Here is a 20545-nt window from a genome sequence, read left to right as displayed (position 1 = left end):
TTCACTTGCACTGAATTCGGCAAGAAGCTGTTCAGTGGTGAAGACATTAATCTTCATGAAGTCTCTGTTCTTGCTTGACAGTCTACTAGCATGGAGCTGCCCAATAAGGGGAAACAGGGAGGAGGAGGCCTTTTATAGCCTGGTCAGAGTTAGGATGAATAAGTAGGTTGAATGAATATAAGAGCAAGATCTGCAGGAGGCTGCTGGTATTTTCAGTTTTAGATATTTTAATAAGCTGGTTATGTTTGTGGCTGTCCCACTGGCTATTCTTTGACTCCTGCTTTGCCTATTAAACCCCATTTGTTCAGGTGTAGTGACAACAAGCTGCTCTCTAAACATTTCATCTGCATTTAACTGAAAATCAGTTTTGTTGGAAAGGATTTTTATGAAATCTGTTATGCAGGGATGGTCCTCTAACTGCTAAATGTCAGATAATGGGATTATAGAGCTGATAAATTTCCTGGATGAATATCAATTACATTCAACAGTACTTTCATTACTAATAACAGTATCTAGCATCTTCATTTGCCTTAAGTTTTTGTTTAGTACGTTACATTTCATTGTTCATATAGCATAAAGAGACTTCCTAATGGATTTTTTTCATGCAGGCTCAAACTTCTATAATTGACTAATATTTGTACCAAATAAATTTCCATGTCTTCTGTACATTTATTTATGAAACTGCTGCTGTTCAGATACAGTATTTGTAAAATCAGTGTCTGATGAAGTAGATCTGATCATTTTAGGGGGCTGGGAAAGAAAAGGAAACCATTACAGAACAATATTAACAAAAACTCTTATTGGTAAAAGTGCCTACTAACCAGTTGTGTGGGTTGGTTTTTTTGTTTTTGTTTTGTTTGTTTGTGATGTACTTGCTATGCTGAGTTATAGAGGGATAAAAATGTGAAGCACTCATGCTTTGGAGGGACAAGTAGTGACATTTATGAATAATTTAAATGAAGTACACACAAGCCTAATGAACAGGGTTTATTTTATTCTTACTGCACCACAGATTGATCTCAGAGAATTATGCCACCACAACCAAGAATAATTATGGCAGATAATCTGAATGCCTTATTCTGGGGTGGCCAACCTGTGGCTCCGGAGCCGCATGTGGCTCTTCAGAGGTTAATATGCGGCTCCTTACTTAGGCAGTGATTCCAGGGCTGGAGCTATAGATGCCAACTTTCCAACATGCCGGGGAGTACTCACTGCTCAACCCCTGCCACCACTCCACCACTTCCCCGAAGGCCCCTGCCACTTCCCCTGAGCCTGCCATGCCCTCGCTCCTCCCCTCTCCCCACCATAGCTTCCTGTGTGTGTGAAACGTGATTGCAGTGGGGGGGGGGCAGAGGAGGTGCTGATTGGTGGGGGCTGGGGAGCAGATGGGGGACTGCTGACCTGTTACTGTGGCTCTTTGGCAACGTACATGGTAAATTCTGGCTCCTTCTCAGGCTCAGGTTGGCTCCCCCCAGCCTTATGTTGAATAGATGCCACAGCAACAAAAAACATTTATCTTTAATGTGACTTTTATTCTACGGCCTTATCAAATACTTGTGTTGTGTTATACCTTGTGATACCTTTGACATTCTTATTGTATTCTCTTTGTAGGCGTTCTGTACACTTCAGTAATACATCAGAAGTGGAAAATAATTAAATGGAACTTGTGTGCGTTTTCCCAAGAAACTGCAATTAATTATTTTGAATCTAAAAAATCTATCCACAGAAGGCGGGAAGAATTAAATTGGTTTACTATACTACTTACTTCATACAATTAGTGAAGGAATGTGAGGGGGTGTTTCCCTGGTGTGTTTCTTTGCTTAGAAATAATCAATTTTAGTTACATACTTATATAACTTTGTTTAGTGTTATTACTTTGTAACAGGGTGTCTGAAATATCTTTGACCACCTTGGTCATTTAGATTAAGTTCTTCAGGGGAAGGACTGTCTATTGTTGTATTTGTATAGTGTTTAGCATAGTGGCCCCCCATTCTTGGCTGGTCCTTGGGCATTGCCACAATAAACGTGTTTAATAATAATACTAAGGAATAAAATACTTCTAAGATTTATGGCTATAGTGACGTGGTACTGTGTACATCAATTCTTTTCAATTTAAAATTAAGGGATTATAGTACAAAGTCCTTCTAACTAGAAATACAAAGTGGTTATGGATAGCTGCTGGGAAGAGAGAGTGGAGGAGGAGAGGGGAGTGAGCGAGTGATAGGTCATTTTCCCAAGCATTATGTTAAGAATAGCAGTAAAAGGCACATACTGATATTTGAGTTAAATATTGCTTTATTGACCTGAACACATTGGTCAACATTTACTTCCAGTAATTTTACATCATAATCACTGAAATAAGTTACTATCTATATTACTACAAATATTCTGTATATCTCTGGAAATCTCTGTCCAATGCATTGATGAATTTCAAAAGCATATTGGTTTTTTCCTATTAAAGAGATGCTGTCAACCTGAAATCTAGTCAATTTTTAAAAGAGCTGAAAGTAGTTTTGGATACTGCACCTAACTTTTATTAAAAAGCAAAACAAAAACCACAGAAATCTCACTCCATTCTTTGAAGGACCTTCTTGAACAAAAGAAAAAACTTGATGACTCAAGTAAACTGAGTAAATATTTTTCTCTAACCTTTCAGTTTATTTTTTTAGTTGTCTCTGGTGTAACAATGGTAGTCTTTTGAAAAACCAAAAAAAGATGGTAATTACTTGTTTTTCAAGTTGATATTGTCCCTTGAAACTGTCATTCTGGAAGAAAATGAAGGAAAAAGGTCTGGAAAAAAAACTATTCTCTTAGGCCTTGTCTATACTAGAAAGGGTTTGCTGATATGGTTGCACCAGCAAACCCTCCTAATGGAGTAGCAGCTTTTACTGCCAAGAGTTCTTTTGCAAGTATTATGCCAGTTTCTTGAATTAAATAAGCTATTACCAGCAAAAGAACTCTTTTGCAGGCATAACTATGTTCACAATGGGGCTTTTGCTGGCACAGCTATATTGGTTTAGGGATGTGATTATTTTTTTCACACACCTAACTGACATAACTTTTGGCAAAAAGTTTTAAGTGTGGACTAGGCCTAATCAATTAGGAAGCAAGGATTTGTTTATGTATGTGGTTCATCAAAGGTGTGATCACTGAACTCTGCAGCCAGTTAAAATACTTGAGCAGTTTATTTAACATAGCTTCAGACTTTGCCCATAGTTTGCTTCCTCCAATGAGAGTATCAAACAGCCCATAATAGGCAGAGGTTATGGTGTATGTAACTTTAAGGGCCCTGAAGTCAAAAAACTGACACAGCACTATTCAATATAAGAGTATCTTCTGGAACATCAAAAATCAAGAACAGGTTCAGGAATTTGGGTACATTGCAGAAGTAAAATAAACCAGTCAACTTACCCTTGCCGTCAACCTGAGTATCATTAAACCAGTGACCTGAAGATGAATAGCTCCCTGGTGCCCAATCCCTGGAGGCATCTAGAGCCTTTCTCTGATTAGGTTTATTAGAAGTTGCACTTCAGAGTGGATGCTAATGTAGTTCTCTGGCTCTGAATGTAAACTTCTGAAGGCCAAGTGTCCAAGCTGCTTGTCTCATTCCTGTGACTGATGTGAAGGTGTTCTTATCACAGTCCGTGCTAGTTGGAACTCTTGGTTGCAGCCTTTATGGAGAGGCTGAAGATTGACTGGACATGCCAGAGATGACTCGGTCAGTGAGGGCTGAGGCACTTGATTGCTCTCTTGGAGTTTGCACTGTTCCTTTCAATGAGGGCTTCAGTTTTCAGTTATGCCTCTCTGGCATCTTTCATGGGCAATAACTCTGTTTAAATCCCTCTGATTAGAAATGATCAATGGCCACAGAGATGGATAGCATCGGTTTTATAGAAGGGATGGAGGGCAGGATAATCTTATTATTAGGTTCTTAGAAATTGCTTTTGGCTGGGGTTTTCAAAGGAGATTTTGGGAGTTATTTTCCCAGCTCCTGTCAAATGTCAGTGACAATTGAGCATTTAACTCTCTTCAGCTTCTCTGAAAAGTCTTCACTGTAAGTGTTGAGGAACCTGTGGTACAATCACTTGTCTTCGTGTAGAAGAGGCAGACATAATATTTTTAAACTGAAAACTCAAAGTAAACCACCAGTTTAGAGAAGACCTTTGTCCTTGTGGTTTTTGTATAGTGAAACTTCCATTAAATAATCAAGGGAAGGATTTATTTTTGGAGCTTTGGGGTTCTTTTGCATACTTTCATCTAAATCTTTTCTCCTTTTTTTTCTAGCAGGTCACCGACAAAAGTTGGGTCCCATGTATTAAAGGTATGTCTCTCTTTATATAATCTTAAATGTTTGTAATTTGACAATGCTTATGTAACATGCCTGACCTTAAGTCCATAATATTGATTCATGATATTGTATAGCTGCATGCCTAGGCAGAAAATGGCAAACTAAGGATGAAGCTTTTTCCCAAACCAGACTTTCCTTGTTGTGGGTTTGTTGGTTTTTTTTTATGCTTCTACTTTTTTTTTTAAGTTTAAACTTTGCTTGTTTCCTTTGGCTTAAAAAAGGAAAAGAAAAATGAACCTTCATGCTTTGACTAAAGAGCTAATAAATGGTATCCTTAAATTTGCAGAGTTTTTAATTACTCAAACAGTATGTAGAGGAACTGGACCCATCTCTTTTTTGTTTTATATTCAGATACAGGAGTATGTGGGAGAGTTTTGGTCACCTTGATTATGCTGACTTATTTCAAATCGTTGACTAAAATTTCTATTCGTATTTTGGTGACAGAAGGCAGCAAAGTGTTTATACTTCAAAAGCTACCACTTCAGGTGACATGAAAGCAAAACTCTAAATTTAGCTTATCGAGGCAGCATCACCACTTCCCACGCAGGTAATTAGTATGCTGCTTCTGTGCACAATGACAGTGCAGCTGAACCTCTGGTATTTATTAAGTAGGTCAGGAATTGGTATATATACAGATACAATTCATTATATGGGTTGGGAGAAGGGCCAAAGGTGGTGATATGCAATAATCTTTTATGTGGAGTAAAGCAGGGTTGGCCATTTCTGTCCCAGAAGTGCTGGGTAATCAGTAGTGAAAATAGCAATATTTTGATTCATCAACAGTAGTAGAAAATAAGTCATAACACTGTCCCACAGATAACAGCATATCTTTTTGAGATTTAGAAGGAGAGATTTAGAAAAGTCAGTAACTTAATGTTGTCAAATTTTATAGGTGTCTCACCTGGTATCCTGCTTTAATTTCAATGTCTCCTTGACAATGTGGTATTAAATGTCTAAACTTTTCAGTAAATGTAGTTCTATTTAATTCTGACAAAGTAGTATGTGGACGTGGATTGAGTTGGATTCCATGTATCACGAGTGTGGACGTTTGGCTATAATCCACATTTTTAAGTATATGCAGTGGCTGGGCACTACTGTTTGTTGCTTATGGGGTCCTCACCATGTTGTTAATTTTCATTTTTCATTAAGGAGCATTTTCCTAAATCACTTGACCTTCAAAAATCAGCCTTGTATAAAAACACACTATCAGCTTCACTGCTTGGTACCATTATCAGTTCATTAAACTTGTGACTAACCATACAGCTGAAGGAGTTTGGGATCTTTCACAAGTCCAAAGTCTGTGTTAATGTCAACAAAAGTGGAAATTAATACAGCAGGCTTGTTGAGGCACAGACTATAGTGGGATGTATTTGTGTCAAAATGTGTTTGCTTCTTGTCACCTTGTCAGTATGCCTTTGAAGAGTAGCCTAAATTAAAGTGTTGTAGGAATTTATTATATGATGTCATGTCACTAAGAGTAATTAGAAAAAGTACATTAAAATATACAAGTATTTCTGTTATGGGGAAAGTGCCTATATACTCTACTGTTGAGTAATTTTGCTCATTAATTTGTGTTCTGATAGAATAACTGCAGGTGCTTCTCTACTAATGTACATTTCTGGGCCAACACTTAAAAATAAATGTGCCTAAACTTGGCTTTCAAAAGACAGCTGAGTTTCACTGAAGTCACCGATAACTGCTGGGTGCTCTGCCTGGTTAAAAATCAGGCCACTGATTTAGATGCCTGAATATGGATTTGGGTGCTGGAAATCAGGCTCCTACTTTTCAAGAACTTGCCCTTATTTTCTAACTTTTCAATTCTAATTGTTGGAGTGTATTATAGACATTTCTCCCTGTTCCTTCTCAGGCCATAAACATGTTGACTTCTGATTTTTAACTGAGATTAAAAACTGTTTAATTGTAAAAACGGTTTAATTGTAGACTAAACTGGATCCCATTGAACAGATAAAATTTGGTCTATTACATTTTTTTGACAAACTTGATATTACAGTAAAAGCTTTGTTATCCGACATGTTGGAGGAATGGGGGGTGCTGGTTAGTCAAAAACTCCAGTTAACTAAGAGTTATACTTACCAATGGATTACCAATTTTCAAAGAATAGAATACAATAAAATGAATAAACATTAAGAACATAAGAATGGCCATACTGGGTCAGACCAAAGGTCCATCTAGCCCAGTATCCTGTCTACCGACAGTGGCCAAGGCCAGGTGCCCCAGAGGGAGTGAACCTAACAGGTAATGATGAAGTGATCTCTCTCCTGCCATCCATCTCCACCCTCTGACAAACAGGCTAGGGACACCATTCCTTACCCATCCTGGCTAATAGTCATTAACGGACTTAACCTCCATGAATTTATCCAGTTCTCTTTTAAACACTGTTATAGTCCTAGCCTTCACAACCTCCTCAGGCAAGGAGTTCCACAAGTTGATTATGCACCAGGGCTTTCGCGTGGAGCCCGGAGCTGGAGCGCAAAGCAGCTCCGGAGCAGTGGAGCTGCAGGTTTTTGCCTGGAGCTGGAGCAGAGCCGGAGCACAGCTCCAAAGCCCTGCTGTGCGCTGTGTGAAGAACTTGCTTTTACTTGTTTTAAACCTGCTACCCATTAATTTCGTTTGGTGGCCCCTAGTTCTTGTATTATGGGAACAAGTAAATAACTTTTCCCTATTTACTTTCTTCACATCACTCATGATTTTATATACCTCTATCATATCCCCCCTTAGTCTCCTCTTTTCCAAGCTGAAAAGTCCTAGCCTCTTTAATCTCTTCTTATATGGAACCTGTTCCAAATCCCTAATCATTTTAGTTGCCCTTCTCTGAACCTTTTCTAATGCTAGTAAATCTTTTTTGAGATGAGGAGACCACATTCCTATTCTCGCCCTTTACAAGGCACGGAGAAATATCTATTTTGTGTTTTAATATCAACACAAGTCTTATGCTTCTCTCCTTTGCTTTTCACTGGTATTTTGGATGCCATAATGGTAGTGTGGCATTGATACTTTATGAAACACAGGACTATACACAGAGTAATAAACCGACCAATCACAATGGCGGATACAAACAGAACAGCCTTTGGCTCTTCTTGGCTAAATTGAGCGTAGTCTGACTGCTCTCGGAAATACTCGAGTCCCGAATAGCTTTGGCATCAATTCCGGTTAGCTTCAGCATCGGTCCTGGTTACTAGATTGAATATTTGTGTTGGGAGGTATCAAAAATGCCGGTTTCTAGAACTTTCCAGCTGGTAAAGTGCCGGATAACACACCTTTTAACTGTACTAGGTTACTAAAAGATCTAGAAAAAATAGACCAAATCTGCTAAATTTATACTAAAAAGGTTGTCATTTAAAATCTCTCTCAAGATACAGTAGTCTGAAAAAAAGGGCCTCTGCCTCTATCAAGAAAAAATAAATATTGAGGTGCTGTAAAATATAAAGTGCACGTACATTATTAATATATATGAAATGTCAGAAATCTTTTCACTTTGGCTATGAATTTGAGATTAAAATCGCTAATAGTTTGAAAGCTTAATGAAATAAGAGGTCTGGATGGGGCTGGGAGGGGGGAGCACTGTTCAACTCACATGAAAATCACTGCTTCCAGATTTGCTCTATCACCAGACCAGAGGGGTAGAATAGCGTTGGCTGCATCCGAGTTCAGAGAATCAAGTGTGTTCATTTTACATTGCTCTTGCATTGCTTTGACCTCATCACAGGTTAAAATAATGGCTTATCAGCTTACTCCTCTCAGCCAGTTATGCACCAGGATTTGTTTCTTCTGTGTAAGGCTAGCTAATACTGGCCTTTGCCTGTGGGTTTGGGCTCTAAGAGCCAGTCTCTTTTCTCCACATCATCGTAAGCCATGTAGTATGTGAGTTGCAGAGTATCTAAAAGCTTATGGGTCAGCCTATGATCAGTATTTTGTCCGCTGAAATGAAAACTAGCTTGTTTGTCTCCTTAGCAGTGTTGAAGAGGAGAGAGTGAATTCCTAATAACTAAATTGCAATAGCAGATGTGTAAGGAGCACTTCCACTGATTAGTAACATCAATTTCAGGATATGGTCCCCATAAAATATGGATTGTAACTGTTTGATGATGATACTCTGTATGGGCTCCAGTGTGGGGTGGTAGGTGACAACTAGGGGTGACGGTGATTGGCTTCCCGCCTCCCACATACTGAAATAGGTTCTCCCAGGGTATCTGGGTGGCCCTTTCCATTATGCAATCTACTTCTCTGGTAGACTGTCCTCGCTTGGTGAAGGCAGTTTTAAGTGTGTTTAGGTATGTGTATCCCTGACTCTCTCTTTGGCACAAATTCAGGGGTAGCTGAGTGCCTGGCTGTAGATAAGAGATTTTTTGGTTTGTCTGAGGTGGTTGCTGGATCTGTGAAGGTAAGTTTGGTGATACATGGCTTTCTTGTACATAATCATTTGTAGAATTGGTTCAGTAAGAGAGACACTACCTTACCTCCTTGTGTTTCTAATATCCTGGGATCAACACAGCTACATTTATAGTAGTTTACGTAAAGTTTGTCTTGATTATACAAAACTAGTTCAGTACAAGTGATCTTTAGGTACTTGCAGTATTTTCACATTTTTAAAGCTTAGTACTACCATCACCCACAATAGCAAGTGTAATGTGATTAGTAGTTGCCAGGTTATAGCAGGACAGTCACATTTGGCAATCACAAATAAGTCTTTGAGCTCTTGAAAATTCACAACCTTGTATTCTGTCCTAACTATAACTGCTTAACACCTGGCATAGCAATACTAGTTAATACAACTAAATACAGAGGTACGTTCAATCAGATGCTTTTGGAATCTAATGAAACTGCAGTACAGTACATTAAACCCATTTCATTATGAGGTTTAATGAACACAACCAAGAAAATACTTAAGCAGTTGTTTACATTCCTCAGACAGACAAAACTGCTCCATCCTAAAATGAAAGTCATTAAGTGTGATCCTTATGGGATATTTGCTTGTTACAAACATAAGAAACGTTGTTAGAAAATACTCACACATCCAGGGCAGTTTGCATCTTGTACCATTCATCTGAATAGTATTTCCACTGATTATATTTTAACTTTATGAATCAATCTTAAACATACAATGCAAACCTTAGAGCACTTTGTTTCACCCCGTCACGCTTAGCCAAGAAAGTAAAATGTAGCATAAATTTTAGCAAGTTTGTATAGAAGCACTCCAGGAAAACGGTGCAATTGACACAATGAAGTGTATTAAATACACTAAGACCTAAAGCAAACATTTGGAACCCAATTCTAAAGCATTAGCCATTTATTTAGCTCAAGTAACTAAACTTAATTTTGAACATTTTAAAGACCTACAATTGCATGTTAAAAGTGTGGACTTTTCATACGACAAAAAAAAATGTCCAAAAGAAAAAGTATTTCTTTAATTGAAATATGCTATTCGAGTTATAGTTATACCCATTACTTCTTGAACAGCATTTCTAAATAGTTACTGGCTGTACTGGTATGACATTCTGTGCAGTATTTTCAGGAGACCACCACCATTTGTTCAAGCTTAACCCAAGGAGCAAAAATGAGCATTTTTCAGGAATAGAAAAAAAGTTATACTGGAAAATAAATCTTTCCTGAGCTCCTTCCTCTGGCTTTCAGACAACTCCCAAACATTAGTAGGCTCCCCGTGGACCAGGACACACCAAATCAAAATGGCACCAGAACCTACCAGAACAATGGCGTCAACACCCTCAGACATTCTCCACCTCTGTGATGATGAATACCCCTCACAACGCACCTTTAAAGATTTATGGATCCTATACGTGCCTGTTGCAACATGTAGGGTACCTCATCTGGTGCATCAGATGCCCCAGTAACAACTATGGGTGAAACTAGACCATCACTGCACTCTAAATGAACTCTCAGAAAAATAAGACGAAAAATGCCATATCATCCATCAGCGAACGCTTCACAAAGCGATTGCTTCGTATCTGATCTCTCGTTCCTCATTCTGACACCTGCACAACACCTTCAAAAGCAAGCTTGGGAGCTTAAATTCTTAATGCTGCTAGACACTAAAAACCATGGACCTAATGGGGACACTGGTTTCATGGCTCATTCCAACAATTTGTAACACACACCTGCCTGCTAACCCTTAGGCCTGGTCTACACTGAGGGGGGGGGATCGACCTAAGATATGCAATTCCACTACGAGAATAGTGGAGCTGAAGTCGACGTCTCTTAGGTCGACTTTGCATCCTCATGGCGCGGGGTCGACTGCCACTGCTCCCCTGTCGACTCCGCTTCCGCCTCTCGCTGCAGTGGAGTACAGGAGTCGGATCGATCACTACCTGCCGATCTGGTGGGTAGTGTAGACATATCCTTAATGGTCCACTTCATACCCCCTTTGCATAACAATCTTATTGCCCACTCATCTCAAGGGACCTGTAGTATGTTACCCCTTATGTTTACTATCTGTCCCACTCTGATTTCTTTTCCTAGACAACAAAAGAAGAACTGTGTGGTTCAAAAGCTTGTACCCTCCACCAACAGAAGTTGTCCAGTAAAAGATATTACCTTACCTACCTTCTCTCTTATAAATGTTTGTTTTCCTAATTTTCATTTGTTGCAGATTATTAAAAAATATGCTTGCATTTATTTCTCATAACTCAACATTACCTTCAATTTGGTCATTTTAGCAGTGAAGTCAGAATATTGCTTTTTGTGAGATTTCAGTAGGAAAACACTGGGTTTCATAAGCACGAGATTCTAATTTCTGTGTAGGATCAAGCTGGGATAAGGCAGACACCTTATCAGGCACTCCTAAATAGCAAGAGAATAGAAAACTACTGATATTGAGTTACATTTTTATTTCTCAGTGTAGTGTATGTTGTCTATTTCTATGATTACCCCAGCGTGACGTACGTTTTCCAGTTTGCTCTATGAACTACTATTTAAGCTTCTCAGTATGACAGCAATAAAACCAGTCTTCATATATAGCAGAGTGTTTTCCCCCTTGGGATATTTTTCTGCTTTGCCACTTAATTTGTATCTTTGCTAAATTACCTTAGTGAGGAATTTCTTATTCCTTTCCTTACTTATTATCGATGGTGGTTTTTACAGGAAACAGACAGCAATATACACAGAGTTGCAAATGAGGCCCTGATACAGGAAGTAAAACAAGATGACTCTAAAGAGGTTAGTTAAACATCTGTTTACCAGTACATAAAAATGTCTAAATTTAGATTGAAAATGTTCTTAGCTGAATTAAAATATTTTAATATTTCTAGCAATATATTGAAATTGGAATCAATAAGTTTTAAAATTACCTTAATACACATTTTTTAGAAATAGTTATTGTAAACAGCCCAAATGTTGTTTTGGGCGGGTGGGGGAGAGAAATCAAGCTAAATATGTTCAAAATAAAAAATCAAGATTTGTGGCCACTAAATCATTTGGCTAGTTTACAGTATAATAAATAGGGGGAGGGAGGGATGATAAATGTCAAAAAAAATTAATCAGATTTGATTTTTGTGTTTTGTTACAACCTTCTTTTTAAAAAAATATAAACTACGCTAAAATGCAGTCTACATTTTCTGAAGTCACTTGCCCCCATTACCACTCAAGTGGGCGTATTTCTGTACTTAGCTTCTAGCCCCCATAATTTTGTTTAAAACATGCTGGAGGATAATATTTACTGGTTGTGTCCTTGTTTTCATTATAAAAGTGAGGTGACTTTTCCTTAGAAGCTGAGACTTATCCTATGCTGTGGCATGGACTGCCTGACAAGTGTGCTCTAAGAACTCTGCCTTCCTATATTTGTGTGTCTTGGCAAACATATGTTTTGGGTTTTTTTAGATTATTGACAGTATTATAGAAGAAAGCCAAAAGGTACAACAGCTAGAAGGTGATCCTTTGGCTTCCCAAGGAAAAGAACTAACTGATCAAACTTCAGATACAAATACTTGGATTCCTGGAGCAGATATCCTTAGTAATATTCCTGAACTAGTAGCTACAGAATCAGCATTACAAGAAGATACTCAAGAACCTGTGACTCAGAGTACATGTAAGGAGGCAGATGTGGAATCCAGAGGGCTTTTTTTGCCTTCTGACCATGCTGTTGAGCATCAAGAAGGTGAAACCACTAATAAACTAGCAGAAATAATAAATGCAACTGAAGAGCTTAAAATCACAGAAACTTACTCACCAAAAGAAACATCTAAAAATGAGGAAATAACAGAAGTGAAACAGACAGATATTTTAGAACAGGTGACTTCAGATTTCTTACCTACCAAAGATCTTACAACAGAAGAAATGCCTCCAGCCAAACCCCCAAGGCAACTTAGTGTAGAACCTGATATAGTTGCTAGCACTAAGAAATCTCTTCCGGCACGCCCACCGCCTCCAGCAAATGTTCCTCCTCCTAGACCACCACCACCTGCACGGCCTGCTCCACCACCACGGAAGAAAAAGAGTGAATTGGAGTTCGAGGTGCGAAAGTTATCTGGTTTAGAAGGCAAGTATATGCTTTGCCCTAAGGTATTCTGTCAATAGACAGTTGCTATTTTTCTGCTTTTCAGAAATTACTGAGCCTCTTGATTTTCTTTTGGCTAGCTATCCTTGAATTAAAGAGATGCAATCAACTGAACAATCACATGAGATTTTCAGATATCTAGGTGAGTTAGGAGCCCAAGGTCCTTTCAGAGTCAACGGGATTTGGGCTGTTAACTCACATTTTCTTTTGAAACGCTCACTCCATACTTCTGAATAAAAGTGGGTGAAAAATTCTGACAGAACACCTAAAACAACAGCGCAAGAGAAGGTAATGGAAACATTTTCTCTATTTTCTTTATTTTCTGTGTTTGCACCATTTTGTGATCAGTTTCACTGTTCCTTTCTTTTCCCTGCTCATGTCTCTTCTGCACAGCAATAGGAGACTAAATGTTTTTTAAAAAAATAGTGATTAGAAAGCCATGGATTAGATGTGAGACTCAGTTATGTTTTTGGCTAGATGGCTATGTTTATGGCTAGATCTTTAGAAGTAGAGTCTTTCTTTGGTATTCATGTTGAACTTCTTAAAAAATCTCTACACATGACTTTTAGTTATTACTGTTGCCCATACTGTAGGTATCTTACTACCTTCTACTAACGGCGGTTGGGTGTGCATTTGTATTGGAGTGTCATAAGTAAACATGAGACGCAGTTCCGAAGCTAGCACTATGCCACTTTATACTCAGTAATTATATACTGTCCCAGAGAATTGCCCAGCAACAGTGAGGACAGCAGATTAGAAACAGTAAACCGTTCACAAAGGTCAAATTAAACCTTCAGTACTAAATTTCTGATGCAATAACTGTCAAATAATTTTTAGTCAGAACCAAAAGAAACGTGATCTTCAGGCACTCTATCAACTATTTCTGCATAGGAGAGAGTGGTCTTTTATGTTGAGAATAGTGTAGGACAGAAAATGGCAAGTTTGATATGCTATAAAATATACTTTGAGCAAAATAGAACTCTTGTGGTGAAAGGTAAAACACCCAGCATAGTACACGCATACATTTTAGTTTTCCAGTGATGGTTTTCCCCATATGTATTGTCTGAAGATTTGGTTTTTAAGCAGGGCACATTCCTAATGAAACTCTTTGAAACGTTCCACTAGGAGGAAAATTAACCTTTGCTCCAACAAATAGAGAAATTGTGTAGTTTCAGTTTGCCAAAAGTCAGCTTAGATAAATTTTTGGATGATTTTTAACCACTGGATGATAAAGAGAAGGAGTTAGTGGGGTCATATTGTTACTATATCATTTTATATCATTACAGACTATTTCAGTTTTTGTTGGTTCTAAAATTATAAATGACCTGTAAAATATTCTATAATAAATATTTCATTTCAGAGATTACTATAGGGGAAAAACAGTTAGAGAGTGGGCAGTTTTTCAAAGAGACATTATTAAAGTCACAATAAGAGCAAACTATCCCACTGTGTAGGATAGATGGGAAGTATGGCAAGAGATCACCCTGGCTTAACCAGGAGTTCTTCAATTGATCTGAAACTCAAAAAAAGTCTTGCAAAAAGTGGAAATAACACAAGATTAAATTAGCTAGAGACATAAAGAGTAACAAGAAAATATTCTACAAATACATTTGAAGCTAGAGGAAGTCCCAGGACAAGGTTGGCCCGTTATTCAATGAGGGGGTAAAACAACAGAAAATGTGGGAATTGCAGAAGTGGGAGATGAGTTTTTTGTTTCGGTCTTCACCAAAAAGGTTGTTAGTGATTGGATATTTAACTTAGTGAATGCCAGTGAAAATGAGGTAGGATCAGAGGCCAACATAGGGAAAGAACAAATTAAAAATTACTTAAGTGTCTGCAAGTCACTAGGGCCTGATGAAATACATCCTAGTATACTCAAGAAGCTGACTGAGGAGGTATCTGAGCCATTAGCGATTATCTTTGAAAAGTCATGGAAGATGGGACAGATTCCAGAGGACTGGAAAAGGGCAAATATAGTGCCAGTCTATAAAAAGGAAAATGACAACCCAGGGGAAATTACAGACCAGTCAGCTTAACTTCAGTGCCCAGAAAGATAATGGAGCAAATAATTAAGCAATCAATTTGCAAACACTTAGAAGATAAGGTGATAAGTAACAGCATGGATTTGTCAGACCAATCTGATAGCTTTCTTTGATAGGATAACAAGCCTTGTGGATAGCCAGGAAACAGTAGCTATGGTATATGTTGACTTTACTAAAGTTTCATACTGTCTCACATGACTTTCCCATAAAGAAACTAGGGAAATACCTTATAGTAGATCCAACTAGGTTGTATCAGTTCTGGGTCTGGTTCTGTTTAATATCTTCTTCAGTGGTTTAGATAATGGCAGAGAGAGTACACTTATAAAGTTTGCAGATGATATGAAGCTGGAAGGGGTTGCAAGTGCTTCGGAGGATAGGATTAAAATTCAAAATGATATGGACAAACTGGAGAAATAACCTGAAGTAAATAGGATGAATTCAATAAGGAAAAATGCAAAGTACTCCACTTCGGAAGGAACAATCAGTTGCACACATACAAAATGGGAAATGACTGCCTAGGAAGGAAAGGGATCTGGGGTGTTGTAAGCAAGACACGAGAAGTAATTCTTCTGCTCTTCTCCATGCTGATTAGGCCTCAACTGGTGTATTGTATCCAGTTCTGAGTGCTACATTTCAGGAAAGATGTGGGCAAATTGGAGAAAGTCTGGAGAAGAGCAACAAAAATGATTAAAGGTCTAGAAAACATGACCTATGAGAGAAGATTGAAAAAATTGGGTTTGTTTAGTCTGGAGACTAAGGGGGGACATAACAGTTTTCAAGTATATAAAAGGTTCCTACAAGGAAAAGGGAGAGAAAATTGTTCTCTTTTTACCTCTAAGGATAGGACAAGAAGCAATGGGCCTACATTGTAGCAATGGCAGTTTAGGTTGGACATGAGGAAGAATTTCCTAACTCTCAAGGTGGTTAAGCACTGGATTAAATTGCCAAGGGAGATTTTGTCATGGGAGATTTTTAAGAGCAGGTTAGACAAACCTGTCAGGCATGGTCTAGATAATACTCAGTCCTGCCATGAGTGCAAGGGTCTGGATTAAATGACCTCTCGATGTCCCTTCCAGTCCTAGGATTCTGTGTTTAAAGAAGCTGCTATATTATTGTTTCACCAAAGTACAGTATCTGCACTGGCTGGCTGAGCTGCCTGTACTGCTCAGTAGAAATAGTTACCTAACAAAGTCTTGTACAAGGAACAGAACAATGAATAGTGTGTTCAGCAGCTTGGTATACATGGACGGCTTCCCAGAGCTGTGTAAATTGCAGCTGAAGCGTGTATAATCTATATTTTCATGCTAATAAATAGACAGAAGTAAACAAAAACAAGTGCTGCTCAGGCCCTGGGCGTGGGGGGGAAACCAGTAACATAAACACTTGCTGAATGGAGTAGAGGTTAGTAGCAAAACTTATTTTCAGGCTTAAATGATCCCCTTAAATTGTGTTGGATTTGTGTGCATAAGAAATCTAATTGGCAATACAGATTACTAATAGTATTTATTTCAGTTTGAAAAATGTGGTTTATTAATGTAACTTTGACTAAATATCATCTATTTGGTATTGCAATTAAATAAAAAAAATTCTAGGGCATAGAATAATATCATGGTGTACCTTTTTCTAACCTGCAGTTGCTTTATAGTTCCTAGAGAGAATTTAACAATTGGTGGTGTCTTTGCTTTGAATACAGTGACAGACTGCATGGTCAAAGATTCTCAGCCTTCTTTGGATCTGGCAAGCGCAACCAGTGGAGATAAAATAGTTACTGCACAGGTTAGTGAACTGTTATATTATTCTGCATTGTGGCTATCTGGAATCACATTCATGTATCCGGGCCCCATTGTGCTAGGCACTACATATGTGTACAACAGACAAAATGAAAAGATTTTCCTTGCCTCAGTGTACAAATGAAGTTAAAATCTTTGGACGACCTTAATAAAGTATTTAGAAATCGCAGCAAATGGGTTTATTTAAATTGGCAATTTCACATCATAACAAACTTGGAGAAATCAAAGGTGTACATACATGTAGCTAATATTGCATAAAATACAATGCAGCAAAAGGAGAATGAAAATAGTGACGGCATGTTTTTTTAAATTATTGACAGTCCTTTAATGCAGATGGAGCCTCACACAAGTGCCTGTCTCCTAGAGATGACTACAAGTAGCAGCTCACTTAAATGCTTTCCCTTTCTTCTCCAGGTTCTCGCTAACCCCACCTACCTGCATCCCAACTAGTCAGGGGGAGAGCCTATTACGATAGAAAATACAGTTACTTTGTCAGTATTTCTTAGTACATCTCTTGCCAATGAAGGTGTTTTTTGTCTGAATAATATTATTCTATCTCCCAATCCACCTTTTGTTTGATTTGATACAGTAGATTTTGACAAACTTGCAGCTGAAATTATTGTGGCCAAATTCACCTTAGGGTTAACTCCATTGTAGCCAGTGAAGTTGCCCAGGGATTTGTTTGACTCTGAACTTTCACCACAGGACAGAGCAAGAGAAAATGAGATAATCGGAAAGTCACTTAAATATAAGCACAATCACCTTTTGGTTGGGACAAAGGCAAGGGAAGCTATTAGATCTTGGGACCCAATCTTTCACAAGTTCTCAGCGTTCACAACTCTTTAACAGAAGTCAGTTGGAGCTGCAGGTGCTCAGCACTTGCAGATATCAGGCCTAGGTGTTTAAAGTATTGTGTATTTGATAGTCCATCTGTATAGCTATTCATTCAGAGTTTAATTTCAGAATACTTTATTAATAAACAAATGTACATTTTTCAGTTGGAAAATGGTTAATATCTCTATTTTTCTGGAAATCTAGTGTAATGTAATTGCCAATTTGTATTTCTGGAATTATAGTGAAACTAATGTACTTAAAGAATGTTTGAAGTAAATACATATATTAATATATCTGTATATCTCTGCACACACACAACTGCAGGAAAATGGAAAAGCAGCTGATGGACAAACAATACCAAATGAATTACTTGGACCGCAAAGACCCAGATCTAACTCTGGAAGAGAACTCACAGATGAGGTATTACTAGGACTTCTACCCAGTTCTTTCTTGTGTGTGCTTTTTCTTTGCAGTTTGAGAGGTGGGTTAAAATAGTCATGTTTCATCACCCCTGCTCATGCACTGTTGAACCATGGTATAATGAGATGGGGGGGGGGGGGGGGGGGAAGGAAGGTGCGGTAGGGAACGGTGTAGGGTAACACTATTTTTCTTCACAAGTTAGAAGTTCAAGTGAATCAAGGGCTGTGAATGCTCACAACATGTTTAAATGCCTCTGAGCATACTGGAATTTCAAGAGTGTTTGGCTGCATATTTTATTAGAAGATAGAATATTTTCTGTCATACTTAAACATACCCTTAGTCATATGTCACGGAATCCATGACTTCCAGAGACCTCCGTGACATTTTCTGCTTCAGCCCCTGGGGCTGTGAGACAGGAGCTGGAAGCCAGCAGGGCCCCAACAGGGTTCCAGCAACAGGCAAAAGCCTCCTCAGGGTCTCCCTGCAGGGTTCCGGCGACAGCATCCTCCGGGGCCCTCCTCAGGGTTCCAGCAACTCAAGGGGACAGCCTCCGGAGTGGGGAGGGGAAGAGTACCCTACAGTTCCCAGCCACCATGGTGGCAGGGGAAACCATAGAGCTGCAGCAGCAAAAGTCACGGACAGGGCACGGCTTCCATGAATTTTTGTTTGTTGCCCGTCACCATGGTGGCTGGGAACTGTAGGGTATTCTTTCCCTCCGCACCCCCACCCCGGGAGGCTGTCCCCTTGAGTCGCTGGAACCTGGAGGAGGACAAAATCTTAGCCTTACTTATGACTTATATTCTTATGCGTATTCTTGTCCATTCTGACATTATAGGATTCCCTCCCGTCATAAATAGGCACTAGCTGTCTTGTTGTTGGAATAACACTGTTGGCTTTGTGTGTTCTTTACGCTTTTCCCTTATATCTCTTGCTTCATTCCATACCTTAAATTTGTACTAGTTATTTCAGCAAAATTTTAGTTTCCTTTCATAAGAGCATAAGAATGTCCATATTGGGTCAGATCAATGGTCCACCTAGCCCAGTATCCTGTCTTCTGACAGTGGCCGGTGCCAAATGCTTCTGAGGAAATGAATAGAATAGGGCAACATATTGAAAGATCCATCCTGTTGTCCAGTCCCAGCTTCTGGTAGTCAAGGTTTAGGGACACCCAGATCATGGGGTTGCATCCCTGACCATCCTGGCTAATAGCGATAGAGGACCTGTCTTTAAAATTATTCTTTCTTGGATTGCTTTACCCCACTCCATTCTCAAACTAAGTAGCATCATGAGTGGGAATTCCAGCACGTTTAACTTGTCATGCTTCTAAAAAGGATGGAGTAAAACCTTTCTTATCAAATGAACATCTTCCTAGTGTCATTAGGAAACAGAAGGCTTATTAATAAACTAAAAAAATGAATGGAGGCATGAATAAGCCAACCCAGGACTGAATCATTGCTATCATGGGATGGCAGACCACATCTAGGACATCAGTAGGTTAAACTGCCTTTCAAAAGCTGTCCCTGTCTTTCCCTGACTTGGACTCAACTGTTCTAGCCCACAATACCCCCTGGTGAATAGAGGTTGGCAGTAGGCAGATAATATGGTCTCTTCTCTCTTTTCCATTCAGACATAAACCTAAAGTAAAGTTTTAAGAGAAGGATTTCAGAATTTTGGAATCTGCATCTTATCCAATCTGCTCCCTTATCCAGTTTCCTAATTGTAGAGTGGTACAGTTGGCTATTAAGGCAGTATCAGTTACCAAATATCAATTCAGAAATAGAAGAAAGTTGAGTTTGCATGTTGTAAAACAGAAGACAAGTTAGGTCTGTGTGCTGCAGAGGTCATAGAGAATGTTTCTCTTCACATGCTCCCACCAAGTATACATCTAAAATGTATAACTCTACCCGTATAATCCAGTTAGTTGTGTCCTTTTTTAAAAAAATGCACCGTGGGCATTCTACATGTCTAAATCAAGATAATTTATGAAAAATGGTTCCTATAATGCAGTATTGTAAGGCATATCGTGTACTGCAGAATTTCCCACTAAAAACAAATACAAAATATTCCAGTATATAAGGTGTCCTTTTTTCTTTAGAATCCTCTAAAATCATTGTTTTAAGTCTCAGGACTTAAGGAAGCCTCATTAATGTCAGATTCTTCATATTTTCTTTACTGCAGGAAATTCTAGCGAGTGTAATGATAAAGAACCTTGATACAGGTGAAGAAATACCATTGAGCTTAGCAGAAGAAAAATTGCCAACAGGCATTAACCCCCTGACGTTACATATCATGAGGAGAACTAAGGAATATGTCAGGTATGAGTGAAAATGGCTTTTAGCTGTTCATCTCTGATAGCTTGTGATATATTGTTGTCCCTTGCTCTAATATTCCTGTTTTGTTTCTGTACTCATTATTTTGTTTAAAGCCTTTTTTAATGGAAGCAAGGAAGTATGTTTCAACCCATCCATCTGTTTGTGGTGTGTATAATTTGAATGCCGTTACCCAATTCTCTCTGACATTAGCTTATTTAATTAGGTAACAGAGGATATCTATTGAAATACTGTATTTTTAGGATAACTGACTA

The 20545-nt window shown here is 38.6% G+C and overlaps 1 protein-coding gene across 2 annotated transcripts in view; it reads left to right on the top strand.

The window, feature by feature from the left end:
* Positions 1-20545, top strand: part of WDR44 (WD repeat domain 44) — a 57171-nt gene that overhangs the window by 12016 nt on the left and 24610 nt on the right. The window contains exons 2-7 of one of the 2 annotated variants that reach the window (XM_039488295.1): positions 4288-4321; positions 11465-11539; positions 12200-12857; positions 16611-16693; positions 17866-17961; positions 20140-20276. In XM_039488295.1, the coding sequence (XP_039344229.1) occupies positions 4288-4321; positions 11465-11539; positions 12200-12857; positions 16611-16693; positions 17866-17961; positions 20140-20276 (1083 nt within the window). Of the gene's footprint in view, positions 1-4284; positions 4322-11464; positions 11540-12199; positions 12858-16610; positions 16694-17865; positions 17962-20139; positions 20277-20545 lie in introns of both variants that reach the window. The other variant, XM_039488294.1, reaches the window with a different exon arrangement.

Source organism: Mauremys reevesii, linkage group 9 (assembly GCF_016161935.1).
Source record: "Mauremys reevesii isolate NIE-2019 linkage group 9, ASM1616193v1, whole genome shotgun sequence".
NCBI lineage: Eukaryota > Metazoa > Chordata > Testudines > Geoemydidae > Mauremys > Mauremys reevesii.
The sequence above is the reverse complement of the archived record's forward strand: the minus strand, read 5'-3'. Positions and strand labels throughout refer to the sequence as shown.